The 17,278-nt window shown below is 45.2% G+C and overlaps 1 protein-coding gene across 4 annotated transcripts in view; it reads right to left on the bottom strand.

The window, feature by feature from the left end:
- Positions 1 to 17,278, bottom strand: part of SLC9A6 (solute carrier family 9 member A6) — an 81,575-nt gene that overhangs the window by 57,780 nt on the left and 6,517 nt on the right. For all 4 annotated transcript variants that reach the window (XR_009464025.1, XR_009464024.1, XM_006268197.4 and 1 more), the window contains exons 2-7: positions 12,188 to 12,387; positions 11,762 to 11,839; positions 10,784 to 10,860; positions 8,218 to 8,330; positions 5,244 to 5,349; positions 29 to 170 (exon numbers count right to left, since the gene is read on the bottom strand). Coding sequence is in view for 2 of the 4 variants with exons in the window: in XM_006268197.4 (XP_006268259.4) it covers positions 29 to 170; positions 5,244 to 5,349; positions 8,218 to 8,330; positions 10,784 to 10,860; positions 11,762 to 11,839; positions 12,188 to 12,387 (716 nt within the window). In the remaining 2 variants the exon portion in view is untranslated. The remainder of the gene's footprint in view (positions 1 to 28; positions 171 to 5,243; positions 5,350 to 8,217; positions 8,331 to 10,783; positions 10,861 to 11,761; positions 11,840 to 12,187; positions 12,388 to 17,278) is intronic.

Here is a 17,278-nt window from a genome sequence, read left to right on the forward strand (position 1 = left end):
GCTTGCAGGAACACCAGCGGAAAGATATTAAAGCAGTGACTACTCCAGTAGCTGCTCCCATCGCAAAGGATCCACTGAATATCCCAAGGAAGATCCCAATCGACTTGAGCATTGCCATGACGTCAAATGTGTGGCTGTTGTCACCTGCTGGCTGGTATGCTACGATCGAACTGGAAGGGAAAACAAACACACCTCAGTTTGGAAGGAAAGGAAAGGAAACTGTGGATTTGCAAGTCAATCTAATGGCTGTTGCTGTGGCTGCTACAGATGACACTCCTGAAAGGACAGGCATGGAATAAAAGAGAAAAACGGGACAGCTTCCACATGATCTTCTGAAACTGTGTTTCAACTGCATCTGAATTCTCAGCGGGAGCAGCACCGGTTCAGTTTGAAGTGCCACATGGGGCTCTTATTGTGAGCGGTACGTTCAGACCTGCCTCTACTACCAGAGTCTGACGTGACTTATCATGCCATTTAATGTGTGCAGCTAGCAAAGAGGCGGGGGCATTTCCATAAGAATAATGATCTCCATTTCCACGTTCTGCTGAAATATGCCCTTCTCTATGTGTGGTTGCCCCGGAATGCCACAGACCACTGGTTTTCTAAAATGTTCTTAGTTCCTACCCTAAGTCTGTGGGCTAAGTTGGGGTGGTTTCCCATTTGCTTTTTTGGAGGGAGACGGAGAGAGGAATTCAAAGCGTCCCATATGACCTGGCTTCTTTAGGGACCACATTTCCCTGAAGATCATCAAGACAACTAGGAACAGCCAGGGGCCCAGATGTTCACTTTGTCTGTCTGCCGTTTCCAAGGAGACTTCCTACCTGTGAAACTCGCTTTCCCTGATGATGTGCAAAACCCCATGTTTAGGTCTCCATCTAGTGCAATGCATCTTTTTGAACAAGCATTCATTGGACTGTGGTCAATTCCTAGTTAATTTACAACTTGTAATCTCATCAACAAGAAATATCAAGTTGGTAAGATCAAAAGGCCATACTGACTGGCATCAACTGCATCTCCTTCAATTCTCAATTAACCAACTATTTCAGTATTTTGCACAGGGTAGACATCAGGCTGATGGATTATAAACAGCTTTTAAAATACTGACACAACCGCCATGTCCAGATGACAAGCTTCCTGTGCCCAGCACTAGTGCCTTCCAACATGCTGCGTGGCTCCCTGCACAACCCATCAGACTAGAAACAGAATACAATTAATTAGCATAGTTTCTCAGCAGGGCTAATCACCTTTGAGTCTGTGTGGATGCACAGCTACACTTCTTCCAGGCTGGTAGCTGAGCACAGAGCCTAACTTGTCTAAGGGTTGGGCACAGTAAATTCATGGTTTAGATATGGCCAACATGTGCTTTCCTCCACCCTCTGAATTCCCCTGTGTTCCAGGCTGTATTGAAACAGTCCAAGTTCTTCTCAGCCAACTCTTTTAAAACACCTGGTTGCAAATTATCTGGTTCTGTTCCTTTAAGAAGGTGCATCTTTTATACTCTAACACCCTGGGTTTTTACTGGACCAGATTCTATTGTACAAGATGAAAACATCATGTGCTTTTTTCCCCAAAAGGATAAAAACCTTATCTTGCACTACTGACAATACCACCGCTTCCATCTAGTATTGGTTCAATATCATTGTTATGAGCCCTCTGGCTCCTAATACACTCAAAGTCATTATTGTCCTCAATACTGCTGGCCACAGATTTCTCTTTTCTTCTCTGTAGTTTCTCATTTAAATTTATTACGTTCATGTTCCCTTTTCCCCCAATTTGTTCTCTCTTGGCTTTTAAATTTGAAAACTGTTTGCACTTCTTGTCTAAGCCAGCTTCTTTTTTCCTACCCAGTATTGCTGTCTATCTTAGTGGTGTCTTTTAAATTCCTTGTAAAATGTTCTTAAAGAGTTTCCAATTATTCATCTAAATTCCCCCAGACTTTGTAGCTCACAACTGCTTTTATTTAGTTTCACAACCTTTATGAAACTGGCCTCTATAAAATGACTTTGTGACTTTATTCTACTTGCATACAGATGTTAAAACCTTATCGTTACGTGCACCCAATGCAGTACTTCTTAATTCTGTGATTCAGTTCCTCTTCACTGAAACTTGGTGCCTGGCTGTCAGCCCAGCCAAGAGTCGTGAAAGTACCTTCACAACCTTGCCAGGAAGCAGAGGGTGAAGTTATGGGCTTTTCTTCTTCCCTTTCTCCCTTTCACAGAATCCAAACAGCTCAAAAGGCCAGTTCCACTTTGAGGGCCACCCACTCCTCCTACCGCCTACACATCTCACACGCTCCTCCCACTCCCCCATGGCATTCGGTGTGCATGCATGTGAAGTGCTCCTTGCTGAAGGCAAATCAGAAGGGAAAAATGCCTCTCCCAGTTCATTCCACAACCCACTCTTCCCACAGCACCCTAACCAAAGCCAGGTACTCAGTCAGTGATATCAGTGAACAGCAGGAAGAGGAGGAAATGGCAGCCTGACGTCTACTGCCAAAGAGAAAATCCACAATCAGTAACATCAGCTCCCCAACTCTCTCACTCGGGATGAAGTACCTGCCATGCCTGCCTCACTGAGCTCAGATCCACCTCCAGCCCCACCGTTACACAGTCGGTCTCCACCAGAACTCGTGTCACAAGTCAAGGCAGGCTCCAGAACATACCAGAGGCTAGAGGGAAAAGGTGGAGTAACCCCCTCCAGCATCAGGCACTGAAGGTGCCAGAAGCCAAAATAGTCATAGTTTCATAGTTGGTAGGGTTGGAAAGGACCTGAGCAGATCATCAAGTCTGACCCCCTGTCATGGGCAGGAAAGAGTGCTGGGATCGAACGACCCTGGCAAGGTGTCTGTCTAGCCTCCTTCTGAAGACCCCCAGGGTAGGAGCGAGCACCACTTCCCTTGGAAGTTGGTTCCAGATCCTAGCTGCCCTGACAGTGAAGTAGCACCTCCTGATATCTAGCCTCAATCTACTCTCTGTCAACTTATGGCCTTATTCCTTGTTACTCCTGGTAGTGCTTGGGGGAACACGGACTGTTCCACTGCCTGCTGGTCTCCCTCGGCCAGTTTATAGACAGTCACCAGATCCCCTTTCAGCCTTCTCTTGTGGAGGCTGAACAGGTTCAGGTCCCATAGCCTTCACTCACAGGGCCTGTCCTGCTGCCCCCTGATCATGCAAGTGGCCTTCCTCTGGACCCTCTCCATGTTGTCCACATCCCTCCTGAAGCGCAGTGCCCAGAACTGGATGCAGTACTCCATCTGAGGCCTGACCAGCATCGCATGGAGGGGGAGGATCACCTCCTTGGACCTGCTTGTGATGCATCTGTGGATGCATGACAAGGTGCAGTTAGCCTTCCTGACCATGTCCCCATATTGGCAGCCCATGTTCATCTTGGAGTCTATAATGACTCCATGATCCTTTTCTGCCTCTGTGCTGACAAGAAGGGAGCTCCCCAGCCTGTAGGTATGCTGCTGGTTCTTCCTTCCCAGGTGCAGTACCCTGCACTTGTCAGTATTGAATCCCATCTTATCTTATCTTGTCAAGTGCAGCTATGACAGCTGTGAACCCAAAGACGAGAGGAGCCTTTGATTCCTTCCTTTCTTTTTTTGTGTCCTTGTGACAAGGTGTTTAGCAGAACTTGTAGTTCGCTAGAATCTGACAGGGCCATGTCATGACTGCCTCTGCTATGACCTCGAGCTTGTGACCTCTGGGCTGTCACCATGAACCTTAGTGCCCACACCACCCCAGTCCCCTTCAATTCCTGATAATGCACAGATGGAAACCCTGTTGACTTCCAAAAGGAAATCCCCGAGCAGCTGCCCAGCACAGTACTGGAGTCTCCCAGATTTCTTGTCCTCAGCAACTTCAGCCATGACAAAAAATCTGTTACCAACCAGTACTTGATTTCAAGACCAACATAAACTAGACATTTCTCGCAGGCAGCTGCTGGACTTGCACTCACCTGACCAATATTTAGGATCCTATCTTCAGGCTAGTCCTGGACAGTGAAAATCATGCCACTTTTCTGGTCAATCTCCATTTCACCCAGACAGTGACTGGAGTCACTCCTCACTAGACTGCATTGCTTGCCCCAGCCACTGCCAAGCAAATTTGGCCTCATCATACACAATACAGGAAATATTAGAGCCACCATTTGAAAAAGTGGCCTCTTGCCCCTTTTGAATGGGGAAAACCAGTTAAGATCTATGCTCACCACTAATGGAAAGTGTTAGTGCCTCCTTCAGTGAAGCATGGTTACCAAAGTCCTTGAAAATGTCCTCAAAAAGCCAACAATGGGCCCTGAAGATCATTGCAGTGACAATCCCATTCCCCACTGCCCTACCATGAGCAAAATGATGGAAAAATAAGTGACCACAAAGCTCCAAGAACATGTGACATCAGCCAGCACCCTGGATTGGTCACGACGGCATTCAGACCACAGCTGAGCCCAGAGATGTTTTCAACAGCACTTAAAGACGATGTTCTCCTAGTGAGGGATACAGGTAGGAGTTCCCTCCTTGGGCTCTCTGTTGCCCCCAGTATAGATCACCAGATGCTGTTTACTGGCTTGCACAGCACTGTAGAAAGGATCCTGCGCTTCACTAGCTATCTGTGCAATGACTGGTCTGGGGTTTCCAGTAGTTCATAAAATACTAATTTTCTTCATTAATCTTAACCACAAATAAGTCTCCATCAGGACAAATATATATTGCCAAACAAGCTTCTATGATGACAAATACAATGGATATGCAACAACAATATGCTACCGGTGCACAAGCTTGAAAGCGTTCCCTGGCTTTGAGGAGGCAACACATTTCTGGCACTGGGTTCTCCATGCAAGATATCAAGTAGCAATATTACCTATTTCCACCAAAAGAAAGGCAGGTGTGTGGGTAAAGAAGCGAGTGGCAGTGATTTTACCCATGAGTAGCAGTAGTAGGATCCCACAGCAAAAGAGCAGACATGTTCCTTTTTCACATTGCAGGTGGGTGTTGACAGGCAAAAAAAAAAATCACCAACAGCTGTAATTATGGCCTCAGTACTGCTTTCAATTCCCAACAGCAGTCTTTCATTGTGTGGCTAATTAGAGGGTGATTAAGGCAGAGGACTTTATTGTGACGATTAATACTGAACTATGATTATTGCAAATATTGCTATTCCCATTTTCTCGGATGCAAGACCAGATGGTTATTAATGTCTAACATGTAACATACAAAACAATTAAAAAAAAGAACAGAACACACTTACGAAGACAGCACTATGGCAACGGCATCATTGAGGACACTTTCGCCAAAGAGAAGGGCATACAGCTCAACATCAACCTGAAGTTCATGGAATATGGCAAGAACAGTCACTGACGAATAGAAAAATAGAGAAACATTTAAAAGGGTGACATTACTTCTTCTTTTTTCCGATTAAAATTAAACCACCCCTTTTAGGCTTCTGCTTCCCTTAACATATTGGCATGTATGTCTAGTCTGCATTACAAAGTTCTGCTGGCACACCTAAGCCAGCTAAGGATCTGTAAAGATCACACCCTACCCAACATAGCTATGCTAGCAAAACTTTCCATCTGAATCCAGCTCTGCTGACAAAGAGGGCTCCTGCTGGCGGTTGTTCAGAAAGGTAGTGTAGTTACACTGACAAAAAAGAATGCTTCTACCACCACAGCCCACATCTCAACTGGGTGGCCCTGATGCTATACCCACACGAGCAGGGCTATGACGGCAGTAGCTCAGTAATGGAGATGAGCAGTGATGTTATACTGTACAGCAGTGGTTTTCAACCTATGGCCCACAGAACCCTGGGGGTTTGCACACTGTCTAAGGGCCCCAAGAAAGATGAATGATCAATCAAAAGGGTGTGAATACCCACACTTACAATTCAAAGGGGTCTGTATCTCCATTCAAAATGTTTTGGGTGTCTGTAAAGGAGAAAAGGTTGAAAACCACTGTTCTACAGGCAATCTTTGATAGTCTTTCCCCGGCTGCTAAACAGATTTAAAAAAAAAAAAAAAAGGGAGGGGGGGCAGGACACAGAGATGAAGATTTGCTTCTCTCCAGTAAAACAAACAGCTGTCCCTCCACAGATTGATTTTCACTTCTGATGCTGTCATGCAGAAAGCCTGACTTTGTCCCCAAGTGCCTATTGATATGGATATGAATCAAGGCAAGTGCCAGTGCTGCTGTGTTAGAATTGTAGGGTTGGCTGAGAAAGATATTGCTGGACCAAATCCCACTTTCAGATACTCTGGATTTACTGCAGTGTCCCAGACAGCTGAATTGTACCTACTGTTTCTGCAGTGCTAAAACTCCAAGGAGATAATGAACATGCAGCAACTTTTAGCATCATTCTCATGGGATCAGTAAGAATGTCTGATATAATGTACACAGGAATCCTTACTCTTGTGTCAGGCAACATCACACTGAAGCATCGCCCACAGATGCTTCGACCAGTGTAATGTGGCTACCCTAAAAGTCCTTTTAAAATACCCATCAGATACAAGGCAAGGAACTCAAGTGAGCACATTTAAGGAGGTTTAACCCATTTACACACATGCACAGAAAATCCACAGATCAACAAAAGATTACATGATGCTTTACATAGCTCAAAAAAGCGTTCCTAATTCAAGAACTCTCTCATGCAGATCCTTAACTTTATGGACATGTGTTAGTCTCATGTAAGTCAGACACATAAGCATATTTGGAGGCTTTCCTGAATGGGGGCCAAAAGTTGTTAAGCACTAGCAGCTTGCTTGGCACTGTACACGACATGGAAGAAAGTCCTTCCCTAGAAGAATGAACAGTCTAAACAAACAGACACCATAAAATGCAAGGGGAGAAGCTGGGAAAGTTGAAGTTCACTCTCAAAACATTTTATTGATGAGCGGCTGTCCAGATGACTGTGGCTTTAACATTAAATCAAACTAAATTAAAACTACTACAATATGTAGAACAACGATCAGAAAAATGTGGTTGCTCTATTGAAAAATGTTGTTTTGAAGCATTATTATAAAATGAGACAACCATTTATTTTTAATTTTATTTCTTTAATGAGGGACATTACGGATGGATAAGATGATCAAGGCCAAAGGTCCACACAACCTAGATAGCCTATCAGGCTGGCACATCTGGGCAAGCCAGCTTCTGTAGCAAACAGCACACAAGGGAGTGAAGTAGCTAGTAGTGAGAGACAAGCCATGGTGGCTCTTCCCTTTGTTTTCTGTAAAGAGCCACTAGTGATATCTATTTTTTACTGTGTTCTTTGTTTGTATCATGTAATATTTGTATTTGGGTAACAGAGCATTAGCGATACTTGGCTGCTTATTCATAGCTGTATATACAAGTACATACATACATTAACTAAACGCTAAAGAGGACTTCCCCAATTCACCCAGAAGTGTTTATGATGCCGGAGATCTTAGGTGAACATTGAATACTCAATGGCTCTGGAGCCAGTCAGGACCGAGTGTCACGGAGCTGGTAGGATGTCTGGTTACTGCACTCACCTTCCAGGGGCTGGCAACCAGATCCTGCTCCTTCTCATTTTACCTCCCTCCTCCTCCCCAGGTGAGCTGCCTTATAACTGCCCTGTTTGCTCTCCTGTTCACTTGCCCCCTCCATGCACTTTTGCATAGTGCTTCTGATTTGCAATCACCACTGTCCTTACAGCAGTTAAAGCCAGTTTCACACACACCCACACATCAGTTTGAGGAAAGAGGTGTTATCAGATGCACACTGAAAACACCCCAACTTCACAAAGCGCACACTGTTTGCCAAGGGCGCTGGTTCCACCACTCACTCTCATCTCCCCAAATGCTCATTAAAGGCAACAAAAGATCCCCAATGACTTCAGTGCAAATGCTCAGCTTTGGAGGAAGTCTGATTTTTCAGATACTAATTCAGCACTGTCCAATTTCTAAGCAGCTGGGAGCCACACCTTCCATGGGTTGCACTAGTGTGGGCCCTGTGAGCTCCAGCTACTGATCCCCAGGGCCACGCAACACCCCCCCGAACCACGCACCCAGCTAGCCTGCCTCATCCTCAGCTCCCTAGCCACAGACTCCCCTACTGTACTGCACTGCTACAGCACCCTGAGCTGTGGACTCCGCCAGCACTATATGATGCTCTGCACTATCCTTTGAAAGCTGGAGGGAAGAGTAGTCCAGAGAACTATAACAGTATGTCAGTAACACGAGAAAAATAGTAACACTCCAAGATACCTGGGTCAGTGGCTGATACGATGGCACCAAATAAGAGACAGTCAGTAAAGTAAAAATCCCCTCCAAGCTGTCCAGTGACTTTCATCAGGGCTACGCAGCCATACATGATGGAGCTGTCAAATAAGCAGAAGCAACTATGTATACTGGAAATACATGCAAGCAGTATTTGAAAGAATTGAATTGCCTTAAGATGCAAGTCTAACTCTTGTAGTTACCTAAATATCCAGTCTTCTGTTCAATTTTTATATTACACAAAATCCACGGCATTTGACCATCAGCTTGACTTGAGGCTTTAGACAAGAAGCCAAACCTGGGAACTGCTCAGTACTGTCAGGTCCCATGAAGTGAATTCCCAGTACAGTAAATCCAGCTGGCAGCAAAATGGATTTACTACATGAACTCCCCTAGGCATAAAAGTGCTTAAAAATGCAGCTGATAGACTATATGTTGAACAGCAGAGATCTTCTCGTGTCCCACAGCTCAGTAATTTCACAAGATTTGTTTTTCTTTTTATTTCTGACAACATCACAGTTGTTCCCCAGCTTTTAGATCAGCCACACCCTTATCTGAGACAAGTCTAGAAAAAGGCTGAGGTTGATTTAATCTACAACACAGGTCAGCAACATTTTTGGCCGGAGCGTCAAAAACACCCCAACCTTGGCACATGCCTCAACTTGGCGTGATGGGGGAGCCACCAGGGGCCTCATCCTCATTGCTGACAATGGGTGCATGCACGCCACTGAGCAGATGGCAGGGGAGAAACCCAGATTGTGTTGCCCCAGCCTTTTCCCTGCCACGCGCCCTAAGGCGCATGCGCAGCCATTACTGCCCAGAGCCAGTGCTGGGGCTCCAGACCCTGATTCAGCTGTTTGCAGCCTCCCAGCTGCCTGCTGCAGCTGCTCAGAGCCCAGACCAGCTGTGGCAGACAGCCAGGAGGCTGCAAACAGCTGCACCAGGCTCCAGCTGGGCTCCAGAGCCCTGGCACTGGTTCTATGGCAGCAGCACACACGCCTTGGGGCACACAGCAGGGGAAAGGCCAGGGTTGCATTGCCCCAGACCCCTTCCCAGCCTTGTGCCCTGAGGCATGTGTGCAGCCACCACTGCCATGGACCCCAGCCAGGGCTCCAGAGCCTGGTGCAGCTGTTTCCAGCCTCTCAGCTACCTGCCACAGCCAGCCCAGGCTCTTGGCAGCTCCTGCCTGTCACAGAACCCAGACTGCTTGTAGCACGGCTTGCAGCCTCCCTGCCACCTGCTGCAAGCAGCCCAGGCTCTGTGGACAGTAGCAACTGTCCAGAGCCTGTGCCACCTGTAGCATGCTGAGCAAAATGGTCTCATATGTCATGCTTTGGCATGCATGCCAGGGGTTGCCAACCCCTGATCTACAACATTCTCCTCTAGAAAGCATTCTACCCACTTGTGACATTTTGCTTCTTGGAATAAGAATTTGTTCCCTCTACCTGCATAAATGAATAATCCTAAACAGGATCACAGCATGGCATAACCAGCAAAATCTGAGGGCAAACCTAAGCTGTGTTGACCTACCGATATAACACATCATAGTAACTCCCCTACTGTTTTGCTTCCGAATGGCATTTTTAAATGTAAAACTGTATTGGCTGTTGCTAGTTATGCTCCTATTGTAACCTACTAGCTAAAGGGCATTGCTCTGCTAATCACAGGTTAGATCAGGCACAGCATACAGGGTGGACCTGGGAAAACGTTAGGTGACTGGCTTCTGAAAAGAGAGAAAATTTACTGTTTATGTCAACCGTCTTCCTTTGTATTACTTGAGACAACTCCCTCCACTCCAGAAAAGGCACACTTCCATACAGCTTTCAGGCAAAGAAAGTTAAAAAAGAAAGAAAAAAGCTGGCAAAACCTAAATGATTTTTTTTTTAAAGTTACATCTTGTAACAAGTTTCTCCAGTCTGGTCACATTCAAGTACCAGAAGAACAGATCACAGCCTGGTAGCATTCTGTACTCCTCCTTAAAAACTTTTCACGCCTTTATTCCCCATGGAGTTTCTCTACAGTTAATACTAAAGCTCTACTTGTAGAAACCCAGCCAAGTCAGTGTAGGCACTATTACAATTTAGGGTTGTATTTTTAAGCTGCATTTTATTTGTCAGACTGCTCTGCTAGTTATTTTATTTATCTATTTTTGCACAATCCTACACACTATGGCTTAAAGTAGTACCTGGTATCACAAGACCTATGACACTATGGAGAATTTTAAAGTGTGTGCGCGCGCATGCGAGAGAGAGAGAGAGAGAGAGAGAGATCTACATTTACATACACAATTATAATTTTATATAAAATTAAACTCACTGCACTTATGGAAAGACACCAAGTCAAGACACACATTGATCCTCACCCACCGTTTAAAGGTACGGAAATAAATATTCCTATTCCATGAAACGATGGGGTTGAGTGACTTGTCAGAGCTGGGATTAGAACTTGGGTTCAGGTTCTATTTCTAGAATGGGAGTCCCAGCTTCTATTTCACTCCATTTTAAGCCAATGCTGTTTACCACACTGAAAAAGAAAACAGGCTTCCAATACTCACCCTATCATAAGACAGGATATTGCAGTTCCAAGAAAGGCATATGCTAGGATTGACCCCAGGTTTCTAAAGAAATGCCTCTAGAAGAGAAAGCACACACAGCATTACAGTAGTCCTGCTGCTTTATTTTTAAGAGAATACATGTGCCGGGATACATGAATCAATGCAATGTTGGTATTTCATCTAAGTTCTCTGGAACAAAGACTACTGTGTGCTAAATGCTGGGTAAACAGGGATCCACAACTGTTCCCCAGATGCTACTGCAGTGCTACTTGCTGCTAATGGACAAAATGACTTGCTTTTACCAGCTGGCTTTACTAGCTTCCTCTGGCTGAGTACTGGGGAACTGATGTGCAACACAGAAAGGACATGGTCCAAACGGGCTCATTTTCCTTCATCACACATCAGCATTTCTGAGGCTTGGCTGTTCAGTGAACAGCCTGTTGCCGGTGTCTAAAAGGCAGAGAGCTGCACATGACCTAATTTTACTTAAGGACTTGTAAACAGTTTCTAACAGCTGCCTCCAGGGGAATTCCTAAGGAAGCTTATGTTCTCCCTCAGTGAACAGTCACACTAAAGCCCCAGTTCCCCTACCTCTGCTTTTCACAGCCCTTGATAACATGCCACATTAACTCCATACCAGCACACAATATGCAAACACACACAGGAGCCCAAGATGGCTATGAGTTTCCATTCCCAGCCTTCATCCTTCTGTAAGGGATTTCCGGTAACTGATCCTTTGTACTCACTGTGCTTTAGGGAAGTCTGTAGACCGAAATGCTAGAGCATTTAAAGCTAACAAAATTCCCTTCTGTATGCACCACACTAGGCTCTGATACTGTGCAGTGGTTATTCTAGAGATAATTACAACAGAATATGGTATCACATACTGTAAATGTGGCCTGCTGACCTTGGCACCGTATTGCTGTGCTCTAAGAACTAACACTCTAAAATGCTGGGAACTTTAAAATGAAGACTTACCCTTTTTAAGCTGTATCCTGCATAAAATATAATTGGAGGGAGCAAGATATTGAAAAATACTTCAGGGTCAAATGTCACCTGTTGAAAAAAAACAACAAAGGTGGAATTGGTATTTGAGACAAAACAGGTAGAAGCAAGTCAACTTTATATGTTGTAAGATACATTTCAGCCCAAAAGCTTTGTGAACAGGACAAGAATCTAACGTGGAAATGCAATCATTTGTTGCAAAAAGTACAAATTCAAATTAGCTCCTGTAGTTTCAATATATTAAATGTTCCGAATTACATTTTACCTGGACCCTGCCCCCACTGAAGTTAAAAGCAAAATGCTTATTGATTCAAAATGGTGCAAGATTTGGCCCAAACTGTCTCTGACCTTCTGCCAAGAGTCAGGCCATGCACAGATTGCAGATGCCAAACAGCTTACCTTTCTCAGCATTTCATTATCCTGGACATTATTGAGCTCCTGGGGACTGATTTCTCCTTTCAGGGTATACTCGTAATACTTCCCACTAACGTTCACTAACAGCGTGGCTGGGCTGGTCTGCACTTGGCAACTTAGGGTCACGTTGTTAACATCACTGGGAACGTGGATTCCATAGCGAAGGATGACACCCACCAGGACACCTGAAAATAAAGGCAGTGTCAGCAGTGCAACTTGCCAAGACTGCAAGCTCATTGGAGCAGGGACTGCCGCTTTGTTTGGTGCCAGTACAGCACCTACTGGCCCATGCTAGGGGCTTGTGTGTGCCACAACAAGACAAGGCACCTGTCAGTATTCACCATCTAAATTCTCCCAGGAAACATGGAAAATACCCGGTGCTCCCTCTGCAACACACAGTCCAAATATATGACTGAACTTCACCCTGGTGGCTTGTCACTCCTCACATGCAAACACTGCAAGTGTGTGAAGCATGCCACTTTCTCCAGGGGCAGAATTTGAATGTCCCAAGATGCAATTAATACAGGTAGGAAAATTCCTTCCTCGGGTGTTGCTGGACATTGCTCTGACTTTATTGGAAGCTTTCAGGCATGAAATCCTCTACCTCACACACAATAAAAGCCTCACAAAGGTGGGGGGAGAGATTTGCAGTAATCACCACCCCTTCCTGTTAGGGTGTGAGGAACACTTCTCCATGGCAGGGAGGCCTGGTGACAGTTCTGGAGGACTTGCAGACTTGTACGTGGGGTAAAAAAACACAAACCTGTCTCGGGTTGATTAACAGGAAGGGTTTCATTACTAAGGGCTGAACTCATTTTGCCAAGGGATCCATTTCCAAAGTTTCTGCGTTTGTTTGCTCCAAAACTATAACAAATAAATGCCTTCTATTTTTGCTAACATGCTAGCAACTTCCTGTTGTCTTGAACCAGCTGTCATGGACACTGTCATTATCTCGCACCGCTACTGGGCAAAGCTGTATTTCTAAAAACCAAGGAAAGAAGATAGTCTTGTGGTTACGCCCAAGACTGGAGGCATTGAGTCCAGGCCTCTGCTCTGCTATAGAGTCCCTCTTTGTAATGTAGTGCCTAGGTTGACGATCCATTAAAATGGTTAATACTTGAGACTTCCTTTCTCCTATATATTTAGATAGTTAACCGCTCAGATCAGGGCCCATCTCTTCACATCTGTCAAATGCTGAGCACAATGGAGCTGCCTCTAGGTACAGCTGTTACACTTGTTTGATATTTGTTTTTCTCTAAAAATTAAACACACCAATGTCACAATAGGGATGGAAATCCCAACATTCCCTCTTTTCCTCTTACTCAGCTCTCCCAACATCTGCATGTGAGTCAGCTGAGTGAATAAAACCGCCTGGACTGGCTGCAGCAATTTGCCAGTGAAGTTAACTGTGCTTTCTGATCAGCTGGTTTGCAGGAGGCATTGTGGTTTTAACTGGCCAGTCAGCAATGTATATAGTGCTTCTATTTCCAATGTAGTAGACTGGCTGTGCAGTGATGTCTTAACACCCAACTCAACAGCATTCACATACAACTGACTCTCCTCCCTCCTCTCCAGCCATAATAGGGCAACAAAGACTTCCCTAACATTACTTTTTCATGCAAGCAATTGTTTTAGGGAGGCTGAACTTTAAAGCCACATGAATAGCGGTTTAAAAGTGACTTGTATAGCACTGAACATTTACAAAGTATTAGTGTAACTAGTGCACACCACAATTTCATGCAGTCTGATGGTTGTGGAGACTTCCCAATTAACCTCCCAGCACTCACGTGGGTTGATTATTACACCAATATGGTCTTTCAACATTCTTTACACTGTTGCTGGCGAGGTGCAACAGGAACTGAACTGCGCCCTAAATACTTTTGCCAATGCCCGACTGTAGCTGAACAGTCATTTCACACGAGCAGAATGCAGGCAAGCTGATACAAAACTATGGCCAGACAGAAAAACCAAAGAGACCTTTCAGCATACAGTGAAAGTTTCCATGATTTGGTGCTGATCACCCTTTTGAAAAGAGGAAATGTGAAATGCACCAGCTGGGCACTTGGCCAGGATTATGACCCAGGGTGAATTGGGGCTCCGTGGGAAGTCAGGGCAGAGAACACCTATGCAGGCATGCCCCCACTTTAAACCAGCCAAAAAAGGAGGCTGTGACAGGACTGAGCTATGGTAGAATTGCTGATTCATGCAGATTTACTGCTGCCAAGACCTCAATCCCATGTTCATAGATTCATGTAAGTGATGAGAAGGCGCTGCAGCCTTTGCTCTAGCACCTACACTAATGTAGTAGCTGGGAGGTGGGAGTGACAGTGAAGTCTTCTTGGTGGTCCCTGGCTGGGCATGCATGTGCTTCACCTCGAGAATGTGCCAGCTCTTCCCTACAGCTATGTAGGATCTAAGCCAGAGCGCTGCATTTCACCCACAGCCAACAGTGCTCACAATTTATTTGGGCTTTATTTTCACATTCTCACTGTGGGAACTGCACCACCCCCGCAATGCCAGAGACCCAGGATGAGCAAAATGAAGCCTCTGGTGTACAACCAGCTTCTGCAACAGACTTTTAATTAGAAGCCATAGGCTAGAACAAGAGTGGCCAACCTGCAGCACAGGCAGCCCTGGTTTGTGGCACAAGACAGATCAGGGATGGGGTAGGCAGCACAGTGGCAAATAGGGCAGGGAGCAGAGGGCAAGGAGCAGAAAGCTGACCAGAATAGGATGGGAGCAGAAAAGAAAGTAGCAGATTGAGCAGGGGATCAAAGTGGCACTTGGGGAGGCTTCAAGGCTAAAAAGGCTGATTCCCCCCCCCACTGATCTATAACCAGGAAGAGCAGATCTGATGTGGCTGGGATGGGTCACGAATACAGGACACTACCAAAGTAACCAGTTACTTACTTATCCAGTACTTCCTGTGACACTGAAATTAAAGAGGTTTGGAAGGCAAGGATGCATAACAAATAGGTGTTTTATGTATCTTTACTTCAGTACTCAATGTGAGGGGCAGTGGAGCACATTCACCACCCACCACTGATAATACCTGGCTTCCTTTTGTCTGGAAAAAACTAATCATTTAGCTACCCTTTAAAGAATACAGGGAACTTCAGCTTGTCCATGGGAATAAAGACAATCATAAAAATGCTATCTGCAGCTGCCTAGTGCAGACAGCCATCAGCATTAACAACTACACTGAAAGTCCAGTTTAAATCACCTTCTATCAAAAATAACCTCTGCCTCCCCTTGGTCACCTTACTAGAGCTGCAAAAGTTCAGTCACTGATCATTGATGGAGACCTAGAGCCTTGAAATAAGATTCTTCATAGAAGAGAGCACTGAAGGACAGTGCTATGAGGAATTTCAAAGCGATCCTATCTTCACCTTTTAATACTGGGCTCAAAGCACTGCTTTATTGGATCTAGTCACCTTGCTTGGGGACTCCATTCGGCATACTTTGTAGTCAGTTTTTCCCATATACCTGTGCACGACCTCTAAGCATTTCAACATTCAGAGGTGCCTTTAAGTTCTGTATTCTTAAATTTCCCTAACACCCGTTGCACTTTTCAATATTGTGCCTAACATCTTCTCTGGCAATGTCCCGTTAAGAAAGGAGGAAAGGGAAAGCGCTGAATAAATCCACAATGTTTGCTCAGGCCTAAAGAGAGCGTGTGTTATACTTCTGCTTTTTTACATGCCATTTCTCAAGCCTTTCATCCTATTAAGTGACTTTTCTGACCCCTTATTACAACCTGAATCACCATATGTAGGAACCTCTCCCCCTTGTCCTCATGCACAACTCAGCAATGTGCCCAAGGCCTGAAATATGGGGAAGACATTTTCAGTTTTCAAGGCACAGCTGTCATTCAGAGTCGCTTATTAAGAAATAGGAAGAATAATGCTGTTGCTTTTCTGGCTATGGCACTATATCACACTGAAGATGGATGTGACACATGATCCACACTGCACTGACTGTATATCTCTAAACAACCCTCTAGTTATAAACCTTGCATCTACAAGGAACACTGGTTTGAGGGGTCTGGAGTCGATCCTTATCTGGAGAGAGGTGACAATTAATTTTGGAAACAGAGGTAAAATCCAGGCAACAGGTTTACTGCATTACTTCACCATTTCAACTTGTCTTTCAAAAAAACAGTGTAAGAGCTTGTGCCGAGATGCGTGGCCTGGAGCTGAAGCAGTTCTGGTGAACTGTTTCAGCAATGCCAAACTCTGAAAGGATTTACTATGTCAGTTTGGTAATAGTTTTAAAAATAAAAGTCTGAACATGCTGAGCCAGCACCCTTCCAGCGGCAGCTACCTGGCTTGGAATTTGATGCGGGGGAGCTGCTGACTCAGAGGAACAAGAATGAAGCCAGTTAAACAGCAACCTGAGCAGAGAAGCGGAGCCACAAGCAGCATGAGAAATTAATGTAACAGAGGGCTGGTGCAACAGCCACCATTTTGACCGAAACTATGGGGACTGAACTGCAGGCTTCCAGCCTAGACAAACACCACATTTACACCAGTGAAAGTACTCTTGAAACTGGCACAGAAATGGAGCAGACACACTAGTGTGGGACTGTTTGTTGCATAACTCATTTGAATACGGTGTAGAACTGAATCAGGAAAAATCAGGAATAAGTTACCTGTCTAAGTTACACCAGCAGATGGTCCTTTCTGCGCAGCTTAATCCAGGGTAGTGTTTCCCAAAGCCGAGCTAAGAGGCTGGTGAGGTGTTATCACATCTGCCTGCTGCATACAACTATCCCAGATGGCTACTTATCTGTCCCCTTTGAAGCCTGATGTAATTTAGGTCAGCGGCACAAGACACGTGCTGGGGATGACATTAAACTGTGTCCTCCACTGCCTTGTGGACACTTCTTGGTTGAAGAAAGGCTAAGGGACCTCATTCCAACAGAAAAAGTGCTCACGCTGAAGCAACAGGCAGTTAGCAGCTCTATTCAGGTTGGTCTCTGGCAGAAGCTACAACCTCTTTGTCACTAGACTTGTTCTGGCCTTTGGATTTTGGCTCAGTGGTCTAAAGAGGGGATGACAGGCCTAAGGCAGCCCC

This window comes from Alligator mississippiensis, chromosome 8 (genome assembly GCF_030867095.1).
Source record: "Alligator mississippiensis isolate rAllMis1 chromosome 8, rAllMis1, whole genome shotgun sequence".
In the NCBI taxonomy this organism is placed as follows: domain Eukaryota; kingdom Metazoa; phylum Chordata; order Crocodylia; family Alligatoridae; genus Alligator; species Alligator mississippiensis.